This window comes from Oryzias melastigma, linkage group LG1, assembly GCF_002922805.2.
Source record: "Oryzias melastigma strain HK-1 linkage group LG1, ASM292280v2, whole genome shotgun sequence".
Taxonomy (NCBI): domain Eukaryota; kingdom Metazoa; phylum Chordata; class Actinopteri; order Beloniformes; family Adrianichthyidae; genus Oryzias; species Oryzias melastigma.
This window is the reverse complement of record NC_050512.1, coordinates 2,021,759-2,044,852: the sequence shown is the minus strand read 5'-3', so window position 1 is coordinate 2,044,852 and position 23,094 is coordinate 2,021,759. Positions and strand designations below refer to the sequence as shown.

Genomic DNA, 23,094 nt, shown 5'->3' with positions numbered 1-23,094 from the left:
AAACCAACCTAAAACAAGTTCCGTCTTGGACGCAATTAAAATACGAGCGGACAATGCAACCACCCGCCACTTCTCTGCATGACGGGGAGCCGACATGATTTTAAATCACACAATAATGCTGCATCAGCTCCAGCAACAACAATTGTAATCAAACTGCCATCTAGTGTTGGGCAGTGCTATTGCATTGCAATCCAAGAGAAGCTATTTGACTCTGTATCTTTTGCACTTTTTATATTATTGGCTTAAAGAGATTTTCATTTTTCTCTCTGAACAAAATGGTCACAGTCCCAAAAAGCTGGCAAAAGTGTGTTTGATATATCACGATGCTTGTCACTGTCTCACCACATCAACCAGTTGAGATATCTTCAATCCAAAGCGTACGGTGATGGTGTCATTGGCATGCTGGACTGGCCGCACCCACTTCTGGTAACCTTTGAAGAGATTTCTCAACAAGGAGTCCTCCAATTCTGCCAGCGATAGAACATTCTCCTGGACTGGAAGAAGAGGAAATTGCGTACAGGTCAGAAAACAAGTGTTGGGGAGGCTTTAAGTCACATGTATCAAAGTCAAGGCCCGGGGGCCAGATCCGGCCCTCCGGGTAATTCTATCCGGCCCTCCAGATCATTTTATTGGTATAAATAATCCGAATAAAGCGATTACGGTTTTAAAGTTATAAAAATTTGCATTCTGCTAGCTTTTAAGACTTTTTTTAGCATTTACTAAGATTTTTTTAGGATATTTTGGAGTTCAGTTAATATTTCAGCTACATGCTAGCTGTTTTGGCTAATTTAGGTATTTTTTCCATTTTTATTATATTTTTAAGTTTAGCTATTTTTTCAGCTACATGCTAGCCGTTTAGGGTAACATGGGCTTTGTTTAGGCTAATTTACCAATAAACAAATATTTTAACAGGGTATTAGCTTCACCGATTTTAGCTCTCAATTTGAGCATCTTCAGCGGAAAAATTCAGCTTACAGCATTCACTAGCATTATCGCAGGTAATGCTATATATCTAGTTCATAATTTGTTTAATTATGAACTAATTATGTCAATTGTAAAATAAAATACATTTGTTTGGAAACAACAAAATAGAAACTTTATTTCCTGTTCTGTATTCAGCTTTTTCACTGCAATGGCCCCGTCTCAAGAGTGGCAAACAAGGCAAAAAGCAACGGCTGTTGGAGTCCTGGCCTTCTTCAGATGTCAGAGTTTAAGGTTTTTATTACATTTGCTATCAATTACCAAAAAGCTTTAAAGCCTGAATAGGAGTCTTAAAATAGAACTACAGGGTATTAAAAATGTGTCATTTTAAAGCGATGATGTTTGTCTTTCAGCCAAGAGGATATTTCACGGTGAAAGTCATGCCTTTGGTGATACTTAGATTCCTCTCTTATTATGTATTTCTCTTTTAATATACCCTCCCTTTCTCACAAGTAAACTGTTGATCTTTTTTCTTCAGTGTCATATATATTCTATCTTTCTGAGACTTCTATCTGAATTTTTCAGCTTGATTTAATTCATTTTCAGTATTTATCAGCAAACTCGTATAACTATTTTGTGGCCATAAATATCTGAAACCCAGATAAAACATTTTGAAAAAAATATTGGTATTTGGCCAAAAAATGTAAAATGTCCAAAACCTTTTGCTATTCAAAAATAATCTTAATTATTTTTGGCTTCAAACCTCAAAATGTTAATTTAAAAGCTCAGAATTTCAAAACTTTTTTTCAGTTTCAACTTTTTTTTTTTTTTTTTTTCTTTCATTTTCGAATCTGAAAATTTCACTTTCAAAACTTTTGGCCCGTTTGTGGCGCGTTGGGGCGGGGCTAACACAAGGATCAATCAAAATCAATGAGGATGGTAACTTCAGTCTCGGTGCATTCACTGACCCTGAGAACTGAGAAAATGGCTGTTTAGTCTGTTCTATAATAGTCTGAAGTTGTTCCAAGACGGAGATAAAAAGCAGTTTTATCGCATCCAAAACTGTTCCAGCCCGTTCAAAGCGCCGTGTTGAGGTGTTACATACAAACATCGAAACGTCCTAATGCTTCCATAAAATGACAAAAACACAACTAGAGCTCCTGTTATCTCCCGTGGTCCAATTGCTAGTGCGCTTACACTTTAACTTTTTCTCATGCAGGAAATGTGAGTTCCTGCTTTTACACCCGTCTTGGGACAACTTCAGAATATGATAGTACAGACAAAACAGACATTTTCTGACTGGAATTATCAAAATTCTCAGAGTCAGTGAATGCACCAGGACTGAAGTTACCATCCTCATTCATTTTGATTGGTCCTCTGTGTTAGCCCCGCCCCAACATACCAAAAGTTTTGAAACTGAAATTTTCAGATTCAAAAAAGTGAAAGTGAAAAAAAGATTTGAAACTGAAATTTCGAGTTTTTAAACCTGAATAACAGAACTTTTGAAGCTGAAAATACTTAAGTCTATTTTAGATTGGAGAAAGTTTGGGAGATGTTACATTTTTTTGGCCAACACCAATATTTCTTTCAAAATGCTTTATTTGTGTTTCCAACATTTATGGCCTTGATTTGGCTCCATATATAATATGCATGTTGATTGAAATGATTTGACAAAAGCAGATTTGTTACAGCTTGTGTGGTTTTATGATCTCATTGTCTGTATTTACATATAGATCTATTCCTACGTGTTGACAAGATGTCCTTAATGTACACAGTGAACCATCTTCTGAGATGAGACTAGAGAGCTGCGTACACAGATAGGTGGCCTTGGACTGACAGCTGGTCATGGCCAAACGGACACATCCGAGCTCCCAAGGCTGACGGAGTGATCATGTTGACAAGATCACCTCAGACAGATCAATCACCAGGGGACACAAAAGGAGCCCAGCACTCACTTTGCAGTCAGACTCCAGACTTCATCGTCACTTAGAGAGTGACTCCCGCACTCAACCGTGATGAAGCAGAGCTTTTATTTCACCCGCCTCCATCCGTTTGTGAACAGCTGCGTAGATCTGGTCCCCAATGTGAGCAGTAATGAAGAAGAAATCCACGAGCAGGGTTTCTTTTCAGTACATGTGCTGCTGAAGGACAATGCAGTTACATAAAGTGTTTTTGAAATTAAAGCAGGAGTGCCAGACTAAGAACTGCATGTTCTGTCACATTGTCCACAAGGAAGACCCTAAAGCTCTGCTAATTACTGTATGTAAGTCAAATGCAAATGACGGCCACATTTGCTGGACGCTGGGGGCAGAACGTGGTATTTGTTCATGAGCGGCACACAAGAGCCTTCCACTGTAACACGGTCCCTTTATCAGCTCCAAGCTTGGAGCATTGTTCACATAAGAAGCCAAAACTTGGCTGAGCCCGTGGTGGAGTGTCGCAGCAGAGGGCCGTCAGAAGTTTAATCATACAGCCACTCTGACAAGCAAAATGCACCAGAGGAATGGAGAGAGCTGATAAAGAGGAAGAGAGACGGAGTGACCTGCAGTACTTCCTGCAGCGTCTGAGAAAGACAGAATGAGTTAGGAGGGCAGAGTTGATACAGTAAGATGCCTTAATAGGACAGGAAGAGCAGATAGCAGAGCAGATGAAAAGGAGGGAGACTAATCTTCGTTTGTGCTTAAATCCAAACAAGTAGGCTCTGTCTCTGACTGAAGAAATTAATCTCTGATGTAGGGCCGGGTTACCGAAATCGATTAATCGATTTGGATCAATTTAAGCTTAATAGATAAATAATCGATTCATAAAAAATATACATCGATTTAGCACATAAAGCTAAAGTCTGCGAGCTTGATACTAACTTCCCATAGGACGGCTACTGCTAACATTGACTAAATGAACTATATAAACTCAAAGGTATGAACTTTATAAACTCTTTTAAGGAAATATTTTATAAAGTAACTATTTGTGGTCTAAAATATCGTTTTTTTCCTCATACTTTCTTCTTCTTCTGCAATAAAATCTAAATCTAAAGCGCAGGAGTGTCAAACTCAATCGAACAAGGGTCCAAACTCCAAAACACACCTTTGGTCGTGGGCCGAACAGGAAAAACATTCATTGAACACTCTAAAACTACATTATCACAACTTTAAAACTGTAACTTTTTAACATAATTATGAACTAGATATATAGTATCACCTGAAAATTTGGCCGCTGAAGATGCTAGTGTTGATGACTGAAGATGCTGAAAGTGATGGCTAAAAATGGTGAAGCTGATAGCTGAAAATGGTAAAGCTGATAGTCAGCTAAAATATTAGCTAAATGCCAAATTAACCTAAAAAACTTTTTTTAAAAAAAGCTTAGGTTAGCCAAAACATCTAGCATGTAGCTGATAAAATACCTACACTTACAAATATCCTAAAAAATGAAAAAAGCCTAAATTAGCCAAAACAGCTAGCATGTAGCTGAAATATTAGCTAAACTCCAAAATAGCCTAAAAAATCTTAGTAAATGCCAAAATAGTCCAAAAAGCTAGCAGAATGTCAATTTTAAAACTTTAAAAGCATAACTTTTTAACATAATTATGAATAATAAAATTGTAGCATTATCATTCCAGAATAATTAAACTTAAATATTAATTAAATTTCAACATTTTACTCTCCATAAAAATATATTTTGTTAAAATTATACAAGTTAGAAATAAGCGCAAGATAATAACAATAAAATAAATTGGAGGGCTGAAGGACGCCATTTCCTGCTCCAGTTGAAACATTTAAATGTATCAATAAAGCGATTTCCTGATGACAGACTATTATTGATTTTCTATTTTAAATTGTACACGTCATACTAACTTCTTCTTTCAATTGATAAATATGATGAGAACAAAACTACCAAGTGATTCTGGGTATAAATGGTGTATACTTGTACAGCGCTTTCCTACCTTCCTTGAAGGCTCAAAGCGCTTTACATTCACAGACCCATTCACACAATCACACACTGGTGGTGGCTCTGCTACCAAACACTGGCACCAACCTTCACCAGAGGGGATCAGTGTCGTGCCCAGGGACACTTCAACACTTGGGCGGGCAAGGCGGGAATCGAACCTGCGACCTTTCAATCAGGAGTTGACCGCCCTATTGCTGCACAAATAAAATCCAAAAGAAGTGCTGAGACTTATTTTTCTTCTGGTGTTTTCGTGTTTTTTCTTTTTCTTGACCTCTCTTGACCTCCATGTTCCACAGCAGATACTCACAGTACTAAGTCGAATTCTACTTAAATTTTCTATCTAGTTTTCTTTCCACTTCCACAATCATTGGACACTTTATCAGGTCCGCCTTGTCAGTACTGGGCTGGACCCCTTCTGCCTTCAGATCTGACTCAGTCCTTGGTAGAATAGATTCAGCAAGGGAACATTCCTCAGAGAGTTTGGTCCATATTGACATGACAACATCACACAGTTGATGCAGATTTGTCAGCTGAACATCCATGATGCCGATCTACCATTCCACCTCATTCCAAAGGTTCTATTCGGTTCTAGTGACTGTGGAGGTCATGAGAGTCCAGTGAAGTCATTGTCATGTTGAAGAAACCAGTCTGAGATGATTATCCTGCTGGAAGTAGCATCAGAAGATGGAACACTGTGGTCATAAAGGGTTGGACATGGTCAGCAACAATACTCAGGTAAACTGTGGTGTTGGAACAATGATCAATTGGTACTAATGGGTCCAAAGTGTGGCCAGAAAATATCCCACGAACCATTACTCTACCACAACTAGCCTCGACCATTGATAAAAGACAGGATGGATCCATGCTTTCATGTTCTTGACCCAACCCTCCATACCAGGCTTGGTAGGGACCATTATGAAAGTATACTAATGACTGTTGGGTTTTTGGGAATCATAAAAGCTAAATAGGACTATAAGAATAACAGAGTCTTGATTATTTTATACTCAGTTGATGGCCGTGCCTCAGCAGACCACAAACATATTTGCTGGAGCTCAAAGTTTCCTCTGTCCCATGAAGAAGGATGTTCTTCACAGTCCCACATATTCAAGCGCTTGTGATTCAGTGACTGAGGAAGAGAAAATTAGAAAAAAAGGTCAATCCTCATCTTGGCTGCCATATAGGCCATCACAAGTTAAAATCCACGCGGCGCTCAGACTTCAGATTACCTAACGTTGCATCACATCCCTGTCCGCTTGAGGAGACGTGAAACGGGGCTTTCAGTCAGCTGAATTCATCCGCTTAGAAGACGCTCTGTGTCAAGCTCCTCATGGAACAAATGTATGAGCACACCAGTCACTCTTTTGCACCAGCATGCCCCCCCCACAGAGAATTACTGAGTGTGTTGTTGCTCGGACAGAGGTAAAGGGGAGCAGTATTGATTAGAATGTGCTGTGATGGTTGGAGTGGGAGGGGGTATGGTGCTCAGACTCTGTAGGAAAAATTATGATGCATTAGTGTGTGTGTGTGGGGGGGGGTGCATAGTGCATATCCATAAAGGAAGAAGGTAAGCAGAAAACCATTAGCACTATGTATGCCCTATGTGCATCCACCAATAAAAGCAAAGGTCTCGCAGACACAAACAAAAAAAAGATTTACATTTGAGCTGTTTATAGCAGTTGACACCATCGACTGTATCTGAGAACTGGATCAAACGAGTGTGACCTCATCTATTTTTTAAAAAATGGCTTACTTCTTGCTCCAATAAAATTAAGTAAATTTAGTCATAATTTTGTCGTGATACGGATGCTGCTATGTTTGATTGATTGATTGATTGATTGATTGATTGATTTCCAGCATATATTTAAAAATACAGAACAAAACACACAATGCGCCGCCATATTGGCAGCAATCGGGCCTGAGCAATTGAATCAGCTGACTGCCGCGGTAAAGGAGGCTAATCATGGTTGATAACTGTTGCACCACAGATTGTACAAATAGACGTGGAAAAAAGAAAAGTACAATATTCACCCTTTTTGCAGGAGTTATGGACCGAAGGAATCCACAAATAACCCCGCGGCCGAAGAATGTTTGTTACTGGTCCATCCATACTGGTCTAAAACACTCTGATTGGGCGTTGTAAAACATTTATTAAAGAAAATTGGATTATTGTTCAACATAAAGAGTTTTTTTTATTATTATTATTCAGAACAAAAGACTACAGCAGCAGCAGTGACAGTATACTTAACGACTCAGATGAAGAGTCTCTGTACCTTAAGATCAGAATCGTGCTTCCTCCTAAATCCAATAATAAACACTTGCTGAGGATGATGATTATTCTCCCTGATTATCTTCTTCAACATATCAGGTTTTTTCTGTTGTTTCTTAGTCAGCTGATGGAGAGAGGAGCTCCTCCTCCTTCCTCGTTCAGCGGCTGTGTGGAGATCACCTCAGCTCCTCCTTCAAACAAGCGTCTTGAGTTAGAAACGGTAAAAAAGCGGAGGAACACTGTATGTCATTTTATGGCATTCCTATAGAGCCAGTCCCATTGGCTTTAACGGCCATATCACGGCTAGAGCATGGAACAATGTCCTCCCTGTGGTACAGATGCTGTTAGCAGTGGACTGGTGGTGCAACAGCCGACATGTGGCTGTGGAATAGACGTGCATACATGCAGTACAAAATTTGGACACCGTTTAAAGCAGAAAGAATTTTTGAACTGCACAAAAATTGAGACTGCGGGTGACTGCGTGTGGTACCAGCGGTACAGCTGTGAAATGGCCGTGGATCAGCAGTTTCAGGGTGAGATCGAGCCGTGGAGCGAACGCCGACACACGCGCTTGGACGCTGAAATTCTGCGTTTGTGCACGGCTGTAGCACGGCCGTTTCCCTGGCCAGTCTGCGTTTGTACCACTGCTTACAGCGTCTGTTTAACGGCTGAGCGTGGGAGGACGCGCTACACGTGACTACGCAGTGCTCTGGCAGTGGAGTGGACTCCAGTGTCTGTATCACTGCTACTCCACGAACATGAATAAAGTTAGCGCGTCTAAGCCCATGTGGTAGATTTTCCTAATTTTTTACCCGTGATATGGCCGTCAAATCCTGTGGGACCAGGTCTTAAAGATGCAGAGAGGTGGGCTAAGTGGATCAGCACCATTAAAAGATCCAGGAGCCAAACGAGACTGAAAGATGGATCCTCCAGCGGTCGGATTCTGTTTGTGCAGCGATTACTTCACATCACGTATGTTACTGTATACAAAGCTTACTTACTTTCATTATACGATATAATCCTGGTTTCAGATTGATGCTAGTGTAAAACCACAGTTCATTACATGCAGTTAGTGGGGATAACAATGTCGTGTTTAAGTTAGCAAGTGCTAACGTAGCAATCAAAATTTAGATCCTGAGATGTTGTAGGAAGAAAGAGTGATAATCCATAGAGTCTGGACTTTATTCCATCTTTTTTCAACTACCTTCCATCTCCAGAGAAGAGAAAAATAAAAATGACAAACAGACGCGTTAGCTAAGCTAATGTCAACAAACAACGCTCTGACCCTGCCGCTAGCATGCTAATGTTAGCTGTCTGGAATATAGTACTGACCCTTCCAGTGATGATGCAGCAATTTATTGATTGAAGATTCCACAGCTGAATGTTCACTACAAACCCAGATTGAGTCCATCTGTGACCCTCCAGAATTTTATGAACTTTAGAGTCCTCCATGTACGATGATGGGAAGTTTATCATCTGGATAGCATAGATCTGGGACGTTTATTCAGTGGAGATACCTTTAAAAAGCATGCCTGGAACATTATCGAGTTGGTAATATTTAATCTTCTTCATTGTTTTAAAATAAAGCTCAATGTCGTGAAATAAAGTGAGATAAATACTAAACAGTTGCGCTCACAGCGGCGCTGTTCATAATACTGCCAAAATGGCCGACTGACTGCAGGGAGTCACGTGGGGTCCAGAGCTCAATCAAGAAAAACATGTGGAAAAAAAGATAATCAAGAAGATGTTATAAAGGCAAAACAGCATGAATGGTTCTTCTGACTAATATAATAACAGCTTATTTCTCTGTAGAAGTCTATAGAACTTTGGCTACTTGCAGCCAGTGAATACTTCCTGTTTGGAACACCAGGGGGGAGGGGGATTCAGTCCAGTTCTCAATTACAGTCAATGTTTGACAAACGAAAGGGATTCCGGATAAATCCTCTAACTGATCTGATCGAATACCCTCTTGCAGGTACATGTGACTATCACGCTAAACAGTCACCCGCCTCTACAAGTCACAGTTTGCATATTCGTGCACAGAATGGAGCGATCGCGCTCTCCCAACGCTCTGCAGTCTGGAGTCAAATGTAATCCGGCATGCAACTAATTATTTATTATAGCTCTGACCTTAGGGTCACAGAGCGAAGATGGTGCTTTAATGCTGCTTGTGGCTGGTCACGACAAAAAACACTAAATCTTCTGTTAAAATGCTGAAAGAAATATCCCATAGATTATGTTTATGTAGCTGTCACGCTTCAGCAAAAACCCTAAACTTTATTGGCTCTAATATGGATGGAGAAAAACTTTACACCAAGTGATAGTTTAAAAGGGATTTCAAGATTTAGTTCACTTGTCATGTCTGCAGGATTGTTCTGACAGCTGAATCACTTAACATAAATGAGAAAAGTGACTCCATCGTCACCACAGATCTGTTCATGCCACTAGTGAAGTCAAGTTGGAGGCGTGTCAACGTTTCAGAGTCATTTCCTGCTGTAAGAAAAAATAAATAAATAAATTCACTTGATGTCAGTCTCATTGCAATAAGGACTGTGTACATCTGCAGCTTTCCATCATCTGACTTGCAGTTTGGTTGGACTTGGACTCACCATCATCTCTAGAGTGGTGATTCATCACTGAACGTAACTTCAATCCAATCATCCAAAGCTAAAGGCTCCTTCTACTACAGCGACCTTTAGTTCTCTTCATGTCTTTGAGATAGGTTCAGTCCTCTCTTCTCAGTCACTCATGTTCCTGACATTGTCACGCAGAAGGACGGCTGCTCGATATTAGAGCTCAATATTGCAACGACGATATGACTCGTGAGTCATGACCATGTAGCAAAACAGACATTTCATTGCATCAGTTTTATCGAAATAAAGGCTGAAGATTTCTCTTTTACAACCTAATGATTGTTTTTACTTTAAAGTCCCACTTTAATCTTCTTATGATCTATTTTAAAGTCTCCCCAGTGTTGTTTTTTTTAAATTATGATTAGGAGAACAGCGAGCTTGTGGCCCACACAGCATAATGTTTAGGTGACAGACCTTTGTTTTGGTCTGCTCCTGATTCACAATGATTAGAATAAAGAAACACTCAGACATGATGACTCGTAAAAATGGCAAAAACACTACTTTCATCTAAGTGGGTCTTTCAAATAATACTTTAATCACCATTATGATAAATTTGGTCTTAAAAGATTTTAAAAAATTGCATAAAATCATTTTTAAACAAACTGTAATATCACTTAAATGGAAGGAACCATACTAGCCACACATGCAAAAGCAGAACATGTAACCCAAACACAGAAAGATGACGGTCCGGATCAGAACCCAGGAGCTTCTCGTTCTGATCCTAGACATGCAGCTCTACCAAACCAGCATGTTCATCTGTTCCATTCATAATTCAGAATCATACCCGTGGTTTTTTTCTCCACAAAATTAAACTCATGAATTAAAAACAGGCACAAAAGACAGCATCTTTTTAAAAACTTATCTGCTCCGGGATCCAGTTTTTTAGTAGTTGTTTTGCTACGTCAGATTTTTTTTAGAACATTTAAAGTTTATGTTGTGAAGGTGAGCCGAACTCTAAAACCAAAGGAATCCAAAATTAAAAAAAGAGAGATTAAATATATTCAGAGTGGTGACTCATCAATAAAACATGTTGTTGAAGGAAAATGTCAATACAAAATGATTTATGTTGTTCTTTTCTAACCTTCAAAAACAGAAAAAAATACAACATTAAAACTTCAAACACAAAAGAAACATTTTTAAAGCAATCTTCTTTGACTTTGTTAATTAAAAAATGTAAGAGGACCTTGTATCTCTAAGGAGTTAATTCTATATCATGTCATTAATGAAGCTAATGTGAACCTGTTCTACTTTTCTTTTTATCATTACGTTTGTTTCATTATCAGTTTAACTCATGTGGATGCACCGCTACTCTCCAGTCAGTTAAATGTTGCTGTTTTTCTAATTATGAAAATGTTCTGATCTGATGGTAATCCCTGTCATGTAATTAAATATTGATGGTTTGGTTAAAGCAGCTCAAATAGTGCAGAAATTCTATTCGGTGTGGAGGACACGATGTAATGTATGGAATTCAGCTGAATTTAAATAAATACGCTCATGGAGACGAGTCCATTCATCCCCAAAAGGATGAATGACAGTAGTCGTGTTTCCATTAACTCTGAAATTTCGAAAAACGGAATTTCGATATTAAATTATCCTAATGGAAACACCACAATTTCGAAAAAACTCGCCTTTTTCGAAATAAAGTTTTTGCGCTTAGAGGAGGTGGTATTTGGGCCGTATCGAAACAGTAGTTTTTCGAAAAACTGTAATGGAAACACTTTTTTCGAAACAAACGAGTCACGTGACCATTAACCGGATATGGCGTTTCGGACAGGAAGCAGGAAAAGCTGGTCAAATGCGCTTTTTCACAGCAACTGGCTGCCTTGGGCACCGCACAGCTCATCAAAAGTTGAGCGTGTCATGCGAAAATGCTGAATCCACAGCTCTTCGGTGAATTCTTCAACCACGATTTAACAAAACTGTTTGACTCTACGTCGCTCCCGCGTTTAAGGAGCCTGCCGCTCCAAGGCTCGGATCAGACGTAGACGTCTTCTCTGATGGGAAGGATGAGAGCTAGCTCCGTGGCAGAAATGTGAATGAATCTACTGCACATGAAAATAGTGTTTAAATCCGTCGTCATGTTTTTTTAATGACTTATCGCGGGAATTACTTCGAGTTTTTCGCATAATCATGGGTTAATGGAAACGCTGTTTTTTCGAAACATTGTTTTATCGAAATTCTAGAAATTTCGAAAAAGTTTTGCGCAAAAGTGTAATGGAAACGCAGCTAGTCTCATGGGGATCTTTTAAAGAAAAAAACTCAAGAGAAGTTTTTCATGGATTTGCACCTTAAAACAAGATAAGACAGAGTTATGCTTAAGACCTCAAATGAGACAAAAAACAAACCCACTACAGTCATATTTTGAGCCTTTCCAGTGCTCTTTTATTTATGATTTTTAACCAAAATTAAAAACTTGCAGTTTTCTGAGACAGTTTTAGCAGAGCAGCAGAAGTTCTTCAGAAAATCCCGTCTGAGTTGTAGGCGGGACTACTGATATAAAACAACGCCGCCCCTTCCTCCTGATTTGCGGAGAGCAGCAGGGAGCTTGTAGCCCGCCCAGCGTATTTTCTACGTCACAAATACGATCTTTTTCAAACTGCTTTTTTTCTTCTGTTCCTGATTCAAAACAATTTGAACTAGATATATAGCATTACTTGCGATAATGCTAGAGTGAATGTTGTAAGCTGAATTTGGCAGCAGAAGATAATAGCTGAAGATGCTGAAATTGATAGCTGAAAACACTGAAGCTGAAAACACTGAAGCTGAAAACGCAGAAGCTAGAAGCAAACCAAAATATTAGTTAAATTCCAAATTAGTCTTAAAAACTTAAAAAAAAACTTAGGTTAGCCAAAACAGCTAGCATGTAGCTGAAAAATGAGCTGAACTCCAAAATAGCCTAAAGAAATCGGAGTAAATACCAAAATAATCGAAAAAGCTAGGAGAATGACAATTATTAAAACTGTAACTTTTTGACATAATTGTGATTAATAAAAATGCAGGAATATCATTCAAGAATAAATCAACTTAAACCTTAAATAACTTTCAATATTTTACTCTATATAAAAATATTTTGTCTAAACTATACAAGCTAGAAAAAAAGCATAAGATAACATCGGGTCATTAAGAACAATAAATTAAAAAGATCTGGAGGGCCGGATACAATTACCCGGAGGGCCGGATCCGGCCCCCGGGCCTGGACTTTGACACCTGTGCCTTACAGTCACCCAGAGTCACATCCTGACTTTTCTACACTACATTTAGAGAACAGAGCAGCTTCATCGTCTCAGCTCCACTCTGACACGATGTTCCTCTGTCTGTCTTTCCTCACAGAGACCCCATGAATCCCGCGGAGCTTTCCCGGGAGGGAATTCCTCTCCTGTTCGTTCTGCGCCTCCTGTCCTCTCCTGGCGCGCGGCATGCAGCCCTTCTGGCGCGTAACCCCTGGGGGGGGCTCTGCGCTCTCACTCTCCAGTAATGATGAAGGTGCTCCTCTCACTGACCGCATCTTTTTCCTCTCGAAAATGGCTTCTGTTCAAACCCTTCTTCAGCGGGAACTGAACAAAGCCTGTTGAGGTGCGCGCGGATTCTGCTGTTGCCGCACCTCGACTTCTGCATTTCAGGCGCACGCGGTCAGGCGTCCCGTCCCGTCCTCATCCTTACCTTGAGCGGCCGTCTGCTCCACAGTCAGAGCGACGCACAGCATCCACGCCGCCAACTTCATGCTTCCTCCTGTCCGAGCCGGATCCGACAGTCAGTCGCACTGCTGTCCCGCGGCGTGCGCGTGTCCAGCGGCCACGTGGGGAGCTCCGGAGAGTCCGGTTTGAACGAGGAAGGCGAGCGCGCGCGACCTCCAGGCTGCGGCGCGCACGTGTGCTTCCGCTTTATGCGCGTCGGTCGCCTGTTGTGCTTCCCTGCGGCATCTTTGCGCGCGAGTCCCGGTGTGAACGGAACCGAAGCGGAGTCAGACAGCCAGAGGAGCAGGAGGAGGAGGTGAACAGATCTGACCCCTTCCACAGTGTATAAAATAAAAAAAAACACTTAGAAAAACCACAGAGCTCATTTCAGGTCACGGGAAATGAATGAGGGGATAAAAGTATATTTAAAAAATCCAGGATAACATCAGCATACTGACATGAAAAGATGGTACATTTAAAATGGAGTGATAATTTTAAAACAAGTCCTGCTAAATCATTAATGCTGATTATAAATCATTTAAAGGAGGAACTGAAGAGTGAAAGGAAAAGCGTGTGAAAACAAAGATATAAAACTGTTGTTGGATTTACTTGTGATTTATTAAAAAAAGAAATTTTAATGAAAATAATCGACATATATTTTGGATTATTGATGCTTGATTCATGCTGATGACTTTTCTATTGAAAATAATAACTTTTCTAATGAAAATTATCTGTGCATATGTTTTTTTTCATTTGTGTTACCTGATTTATTTTTATGATTTATCTATTGAAAAAACAGCATACATCCCTATACTTGCTTTACATAAATGACTCTTTCAATGGAAAAAAATGCCTTAATTTTGATAACAGATCTGCATATGCAATGACACAGTCTGAATTATGTAATATCTACTTACATCATGTGATTTATTGTTACTTGAGGATCTTAATAACCTGAATATATGTTGGAAAGATATAACAACGAATAGCTGAAACCAAAATATTAGGGTGTATTCCACATGTGTCAAAGAGAGTCAATACTCGGGGGCCAGATCTGGCCCTTGATCAGGTCATTTTATTTTATTGTTATTAATGGCCCAATGTTATCTCTCACACACACATTCATGGTTCGGGTCACTTTCTTTACAAAAATATTTTTTATTGTATTTTATTTATGCATTTTTAAAGCTACACACGTTACTTATACAGCCAATGCACAAAGTACTTTCTCTCTGGCAAGAAGGTTCAAATACTTCTTTGCCTTGATGAAATATAAATAGATGTATACAGATTCTTTAAAGATTTGGGTGGATTTTTATTGTTCAAATGAACCTATCATTACAATAATAATTAAATTCCTCCACTGTTGTGACTGCGTGCTTCACAGAATCTGTGCAACCATGCTGCATACAGAACAACAAAAACATTAATGAGACACAAGAATAACACAGAACAGCTGCAGTTAAGTTTGATCTAACTTGTAATCAACTCGTGTTCTGTCACCAAGAAGACCTAAACAAACATGTTTCAATCCATTTTAAGCAACTTCTCAAAGACATACAATTTCCAGTTATAGATCTAGTCCTTTGACGTATGCCAACGAGTTGAAATGCTAACCCAAATGAGCGTTGGCCAACTCTACTAAACATCAATTCCACAGACTGTGCACGCCCTGGTGGTGGTGGTGTGGGGGTGGGGAGTGTCTCAAAGGAACCTGGTCTTTTGGAGGTGGGACACAATCGGAAGATATACAGTATTATGTGTTTAAAATGAGAATGTTTTGCTGATTGAGCGACTTGTCCTACAGAAAAACACAATGAAAAAGATGATCAATGTTTTATTATGTTATGTCAAACATTAAAACTAGTGTCAAAAATTAGGTTTGAGCTGAATGATGTTAAGCATTTTGAAAGCAGTGAAACAATGAGGATGTTGTATTGGTCCCTTATTCTGGCTTATCTGAGTTACTGTGTATAAGTGTGGGGTAGTGCATATAAAACTAATGTTTTGTGCAGAAAAGAATTATTCATAAGGGGAACGAGAAAATTTATATTTATTATTCATTAAGTCAAGTCTTCTAAAGTTTGAAGACTTCGTATAACAGCAATCCTCGTTAATTGTGTTCAAAATTAATAACAGAGTAGTTTCAGAGTGGACAAAAGTTTTTTACTTTCACTTCTGATGATGTAAATAACAAAAGGATATTTCATTTTCAGTACCCAGTCACACACTAATTTTTAAAAACGTGTTTTTCTTTTATTAGTTTTAAACTTTGGAAGTCTCAACAGAATAATTTGAAAAGATGTGCCAACATTCTTCCATTAAAAAAAAGAAAGAATAGGAAAGACTAATCAAATCTGAGTAACAGTGTCTACGCAGGGCCGGCCCCGGGCATAGGCGAGCTACACAGCTGCCTAGGGCGCCTTCTTCTGGAGGGGACGTGAATATGCAATTTTTTGTTTCACAGATTAACACACCACTACTTTCAGGCAGCTATGGTACTTCTTTTTTGTCGGACATTGGTATTTGCGTGTGTGTAAATCCCGTTTAGTTTTGGCGCCATGCCGTACAGGGTCGGGCTGTATGTTCCCCTCTCAAGCGATTCGATACGCATCTCGATACATGGTTCACTAAAGGATTCAATTAACTTCATGGTGAGATGATACAGTCCGAATCTTTCACCAAAAACGCTAAAATCTAGATATATTTCTTATTCATTTGGCATTTAAATCTATAATGCATGGCATTTGACTGATACATGAACTCAGGTATGGACTTGGAGGAAGCTAGTTTAGGATTGGACGTCTTTTTGTTTGCATCACATTGATCATAAAAAGATAAAGGTGGTAGAAAAAAATAGAAAGAGAAACTGCAGGTTGCCAGAAATCGATTGTTTACGTCTTGATTAATTTTATACCTTTCAACAAATATAATCTTGTTCATATCTTCTTGGAGCCAGCAGGTACTTCCTGTTTGGAACACCAGGGGGGAGGAGTCACTTAATCCAGTTCTCATTTACAGCCAATGAGTGTAAGAGCAGAAAGGGAACTGGTCCTCAGGTTTTCCTTGTATAACATATCTTCCGATTCTTTGTTACAGATGCAATCAGGCTTCACTCTACGTTTGATTATATGCTATGCATCACTACGCAAAAAGAAAGACAGCAGATAGAATGTGAAGAATGGCGATCTGCGTGAAGAATGCTGCCGGACAATAGGACGGAGAGCGGCTTCATCTGTTTTGTGTCATTTATTCAGGCCATCAAATTAGCGGTCGGTCGACTCGAGCAGCTCATGGCGAGCTGTTGAAGAAGATGAAGTGCTGCTCCGTCTCTTTTAATTAAGTTTAAACTAACAACAGCCAGCAGAAGAACGAAAGGTGAATCATTCCACTCCCACTCACAAACCCAGAAATGGGATTTGACGGTTCATTCATAATCATCAGGAACACACACCTCTTTGCGACACAAAGACAGGCTTGAAAATCTGCCACTTGGCTGCTCGTGCCGGCTTTGTGCATTTCATTAGACGCTGTCTCATGCGTGCACCTGATTGTTGCTCTGCGATTGCCAAGACTCGCCCGCGGGGGGAAGCTGTCTCACATGCACACATCAAAAGGCAGCCAAGAAAACACCACCTCCTGCTTATCCAACATGAGATGGTGTCACTTCAACATAAATGCAAACGTTTCAAGAGTGTTTTTATTCACAGCTGGAAGAAAGTGGTGGATAGTCCTTAAGGTGCAGACTCCTTCAGTAATTAGTTTCATTTCTAGTCCAACTGAATTAAAGAAATGAATTCACAATGAGGTTATCTGTGGAGGGTTGGGAGGGCAATTGGTATGGTAATTAAGAAAGAAGAGCTTCTAGCTTCTTGAGGATTGGGGACGGAGCAATAAAGCTTCTGTTTCCTTTATTCCCTCCAATAAACCTTTGTATTTGTTGATGTACGTTCTGCCTTTTTTAATAAACAGACGTTCCGTGTGGTGAAAAACACTCTCGTGCGATGCTGCTGAAACCAATGTCTGTCCTCGACCGCAAGGCATCGACTTCTGGTGTGCAAACGTTGAGCTGCCGTGATATTTTATGTTCCTGTGCTCTTCAGTCACTGGTGGGTCCGGATGCTGTGGCCATAAAACACTGCAGCTTAATGAGAGGCGCATGCATCCGCCTGCCCACACACAAGAACAAATCTCCTTGCTGTTGATTAAACTGCAGTCACAGCCTCTTGTCTTTAACGGACACGCAGCAGTGTGTGTTCACTGACCTTTTCAGCACAAACAATAATGGAAAGGCAGATGAACGACAGAGCTTTTCCTTTCGCCTGGGCTTCTAATCCATCTTTTTTAGACATCCTTTCTAATCACAGGGATTGTCTGCTTCATTGTAAGACAAACCTTTCTTAAAGTCCCTCTATGACAATTTTTTTTTATTTAAAATAAACGTTCCCAGTAGTGTTGTAATGATGATTATGATGTTTTAAACCAGAATCTGACTATCTAAATGTCTGAAAAAGCCATTCTTAATGTTGATCTGAAGCTGCTGTTTTCCAAATCTCCTCTGGGTGGGCGTGGCTATTAGCGTTGAGTTGCTCCGCCCTTGATCCTCCTCCCTGTCTGACAATAATAGCTCTGCGTAAATCTTCACCGCTGCTACATCAAAATGTCCAGCCGTATGGTTGCCAGCTCGGACGAGAAGCTTCACTTTCACTTCGAAAGCATTATTTCTTCAAATAGAACGTGTTTCGTGGTTGGAACTGGCTCCTCTAAGCGCCACACAATCGGCACCACAAGAGGTCCCACAACCACACAGTGTCATGCACAAATCGCTTCCTCTACAACCACGCATCTCCTTTGACAAATGAGGATGAGTGCTAGTGCAGTGGTAGAAATTTGAATATATCTTGTTGTGTTATCAAACAGAAAAAGGTCCAGCTTCTTACTTATTTTTTTAACACAGATGGACTTTAAATGAATTGCAGCCCTCTCCAGCACAGACATGGGAAGAGGTCGTACATTCTTCTCCCGCACAGCTTGTGCACGCTGGTAGGAGCAGGTCAGAGAGGTTGCACATGCACTCCTCTGCTTTCAAGTCGTTCTGATGTCAAAACGGCTCACCGAAGGAGAAATACTCAAAAACAAAATGATTTCTTATTACATTTTTTCTTTCATAAGAAAAATGACACACAGAGATGTTAAAAACTCCCAAAAAAAACAGGATGTTCATCTGTACTGGACTTTAAGATTGCTTCATTCATGGGTGCCCATTACGTCGATCATAGGTAGATCGCGGGCCATCTGAAATAAATAAACAAAAAATATATATTTTAAAAAATTCTCGTCAACGAATCACCATTCTCGCCATGACTACGTCACTTGATTGACATGCAGAACGACCAATCGAACATCTTCTGATCGATATATCTCTGAAATGGATGTTTGACTACACTGAGCGCAGTCTGCTACACTGAGCGGAGGGCCACTCCAGCCTGTTGACGGACCTACTCAGCCATTCTGCCGCGGCGCGTGCTACCCGGTCCCAACAGAGGGGTCGGGGCTTACTCAGGCAGCAGGATTGTCACCGCTGCCGCTTATGCACCGGTCCCACTTAAAAATCTGCTTTTCATAATGAGTCTATCTATTTGAGCACATAAATATGAGGATTTCACTATATGTATATATATTTTTATATATATAAATATATATACACACACGTACATATGTATGGTAGATTTTTTCGAGCTTGTTCATCATAAAGGTAGCTCACATGCCAAAGAGGTTTGAGCCCCCCTAGTTTAATGCGCATCTTTTTTCCCCCCATGATGTGGTTTGATGCTTACAAAGGTGTTCAAACATAAATACCACAAGCTTTTATTGATGCTGCTGGGCAGCACTTGTGTGCTTTGTCATAGTGGTGGGGGTGTTATTCTTCTTCCTTCTTTCTTGTTCTCTCTTTTCTTGCACCATGAGGGTGTTTGTGTGTGTTGGGGGGGTCATTTCTTCTCTACTGTTTTGGGGATTTCTTTTCCTTATTCTATATTTCCAAAGTGGCTCTATTTGAGTATATTGCAGCATTACAGACAACAAACATACATTTTTCAAGCAAATTTCCTGCTGCAATGTATTTTTTTTTCAACAAACCAACATATGCATCCTACACACACATTCATATATATATATATACATACATATAAGCATACATAACCACATCCATATTTACCGTTCTTTCTTTAATTTGATGAGATTCAGTTTGTACATTAAGATGCTTCCAAATCAAGCGATGCTTAAAGTTTTATCTTAAAAAAGGAATGAAACAATTGCTGTTTTATAAGACGTGTTCAAACATTGTGATGCGCATGAGTGAGGGCCACTGATGCATAACTTTCATCAGCGCTGATCCAAAGGCTGAGTGACCCCTGAACCTGAACAGCTATAGGGTGAGCAGGTCTGAGGAAAATACAGCTCAACCCTCATCACAGCTGACAGATTTGTCTTGGGATAGAAATAGAAAAAGTCAGACAAAAATGTCAAAATATCCTCAATCTAGAAAGAAATAAATCAGATTTAAAATGATTGAAAATGGGCAGGTACGATGAGTTATGATGAGTTAATTATTTCAAAAAGATAACCGAGATTCAGTGGAACAAACTGAGAATGTAGACATATGTTCATGCACAACACAAACATCCTGGTTCACATATTTGGGAGCAGCTTAAATAGCTCTCATGAATTTGCACAAACTATAGGACAATAAGTAAACAAAGTTTACATACAAGAAGATAAAAACAAAATATAGAGACCACATTTTCTGGGGAGGCTAGATACCACAGTGCTGATTATGACAGAACGATAAGTCAGATTTTCTGCCCCAGTTGCTGTGGCAGCCAGGAGCAGCTGCAGTGGCAGGACAGCATCCGCTCGGCTGTTGCTCTCCTTCATTCCCTGAGCCGCTCAATTATCAATGATTTGGAATAGCAGTTGTGGAAAGATTCTGTTGGGACCGAGGCCCAAGAGGTGAAGAGGAGATAAACATATTTTTGACCTCCAGCTGACGAAGTGTAAAAAGAACCAATCACATTCAGAAACACTCCTTAAACATAGCATGTATTTCTTATAAGGTTAATTTAAATCCCAAAAGGATTGAGATCGTAGAGGTATCTTTGGTAAATGTCACTAGCTGGTGGGTTAAATAATGGCAAATTTGACATTTAACGGTAGAAAATATCTGGAGTGACAGTAAGTATTTATGTCTCCCCGGTGATTTTAAAGTTGACCATTAGATTACTTTTGTTTTCAAAGTGACATTTTATGCTTTTTTCACACATGTCAAAGTAACTAAAGCAGGCTTGATTACAGATGTAGTCGTAAAAGACTAAAATGTGTCCACACTCTGGAGAAAATCATGTTTTTGGTGTTTTTTAACCTGTTCTTGTGGCACTTATTTGATGATAAAGAAAATTAAGGTAAAAAATTGCATTTCTGAGTATACTTTTAATCAAATTCTTGTCAATCAGTAACAGACGAAAAAATGCCATATGAGAAGGGCTTATTTGTGAGGTAGAAAATAGAACTCCAGATCCCGCGTGACTCACTGTAGTCAGTCGGCCATTTTGGCAGCACTATGAACAGCGCCGCCGTGAGCGCCACTGCTGAAGCTTTCAAGCCATCGGAGTATTAATCTCCCTTTAACTCGCATGACTTTGAGCTTTATTTTAAAACAATTAAAAAGATTAAATATTACTGACCCCAAATGTTCCTGGCGTGCTTTTTAAAGGTATCTCTGCTGAAGAAAACGTCCCAGATCTATGCTATCCAGATGATCAACTTCCCAAGCGATGAACCTTAAAAGTTAAAAACTGTCAGGTTTTATTTGGGTTACTTACACTTTTATATGCTGTTTTCTTCTCTATAGCCTCCTGTTTGCCTCCAGAAAAGGATCTTATCTCACAACTACAGCTTCCACCTGATCCCCCAAGATTCACCTTATCAGTGCTTTTTTTTCCTTCTCCAAGTGACTGCTCCCGTCTGGATTTCAGCAAACCAGAGTGTCTGGACTGCCTTGATAATGTCTGTTTTCTGTCTGAGTTGGAATTATCAGCAACTGTTGTCCCATTTACTGAAGATTCTTGTGAGAACTTTATTTCCAGTTCTCATGTGTTGTTCTCGTGTCAGTACAATTTGGTGAGAGGATTCAAGATGCCCTACAGCATGAGAGTTTAATGATTTCAGCTGCAGCTAAAGAGTAGTAATCAGCTGAGGAGGTCCTAGGCAAACCAACAGCTCACTATAAGACTGCCAAGTCCAATCCCTGCTAAACGATCCGCTCTTCCTTCCTCATGCTCTGGAATAGCTGTCAGTATGGACTCCCTAAAAGAGACTAATGAGAGGCTTTTAGTAACAAAATTCTGATGGGGAGAAAGTCAGAGCTTTTTCCTTGAAGGGAGAGACAGAGGCCTCAGGGGAACTGCTGAGTCAAAAGCAAAGACTCTGACTTGTCAGGCAACAGAAGTCGCCATGGATTTCATCACCTACAGTTTGGGGACCAATGAACAGAACTCGATGAATACTCAGCATTAGGTCAAAATACTGCTTGGCAAATTTCTAATCATTTAGGAGTTTGATTTCTAAATCAAATTCTTCAATTTTCATCTGACATCAGAAAAACAACTAAAGAGCCCGCTTGAACAAACATTTGTTGACAAATACCAACTGATACCAGTCACCTACATCCAGAACTTCAAAAGATCTATTCTGGATGTGAAACAAGTTGACACATTTTGTTTGTGGATTTAAGTAAATAGTTTGGATGACGCTCTAGCTAGACATTTTGGTGATCGCCTGTAGATGTTAAATTAAATTTGTTTACCTTGATGTCATGATCTTCTTTTACTTTCAAATTCCACACTTGGACCCGGAGATTGCTCAGTGCCATTACACGGTTGTTCACTAAAACCACTGTGCACTTACCAATTATAGGATACTCTTTCATAGGTGCCTTGACAGCCACCTTCCCTCATGTTTTCCTACATCCCCTGCTCTGGCATGTTCTCATTGGCTGGACACACCTGAACCAGGTAATCAGTCTTAAGTAGGGACTCATGACAATTAAAATTAAATGCATTTTAAATGTTTTTTTTTTTTTAAATGTACAATTCTTGTTTTTTACATTTAAAAAATCTGTTTTTTTCATTCACTTCATCCTGATTTGACTCCCTAGATTAGCTTCTCTAACTACTGCATGTAGAATTATTGACAGAGGATGTGTCAAAGTCTGTGCTGGAGTTCACCTATGCTATAAAATGTTGTCACATTTTATGTGCAGAGTAACACTGGAGGACATTATATTCCAGCTTTGGCTGAGTGCTGGAGGCGCTGCTTCTGTTTCCTCCGAAGCACGAGGATGTTCCTGGCAGCACGTCACGGCCCAAATGTTGAGCCTTATCACCCAAACCAAATACATTAATGCGCGTTTAAGAATTTTTAATAACAAAGAAAAAAAGAACTGATCCAAAAAATAAATAGGTAAAACTGTGACTGCTGCTGGAAGTGAAATATAAATACATTCCCTGAAGGATTTAATGCAGCTGACAAAATGTCATAGAATGACATTCTGCTGCAAATGTGGGGGCGTGAGGTGGAGAAAGTATTCAGAATAAGG

The 23,094-nt window shown here is 39.7% G+C and overlaps 1 protein-coding gene across 2 annotated transcripts in view; it reads right to left on the bottom strand.

The window, feature by feature from the left end:
- chrnb3a (cholinergic receptor nicotinic beta 3 subunit a) overlaps positions 1–22,479 on the bottom strand; it is a 36,038-nt gene extending 13,559 nt beyond the window's left edge. The window contains exons 1-2 of one of the 2 annotated variants that reach the window (XM_024259862.2): positions 22,404–22,479; positions 343–494 (exon numbers count right to left, since the gene is read on the bottom strand). In XM_024259862.2, the coding sequence (XP_024115630.1) occupies positions 343–494; positions 22,404–22,425 (174 nt within the window). In that variant the 5' untranslated portion in view covers positions 22,426–22,479. Of the gene's footprint in view, positions 1–342; positions 495–13,425; positions 13,891–22,403 lie in introns of those variants that run through there. The other variant, XM_024259861.2, reaches the window with a different exon arrangement.
- Between the last annotated feature and the right edge of the window lie 615 nt (positions 22,480–23,094).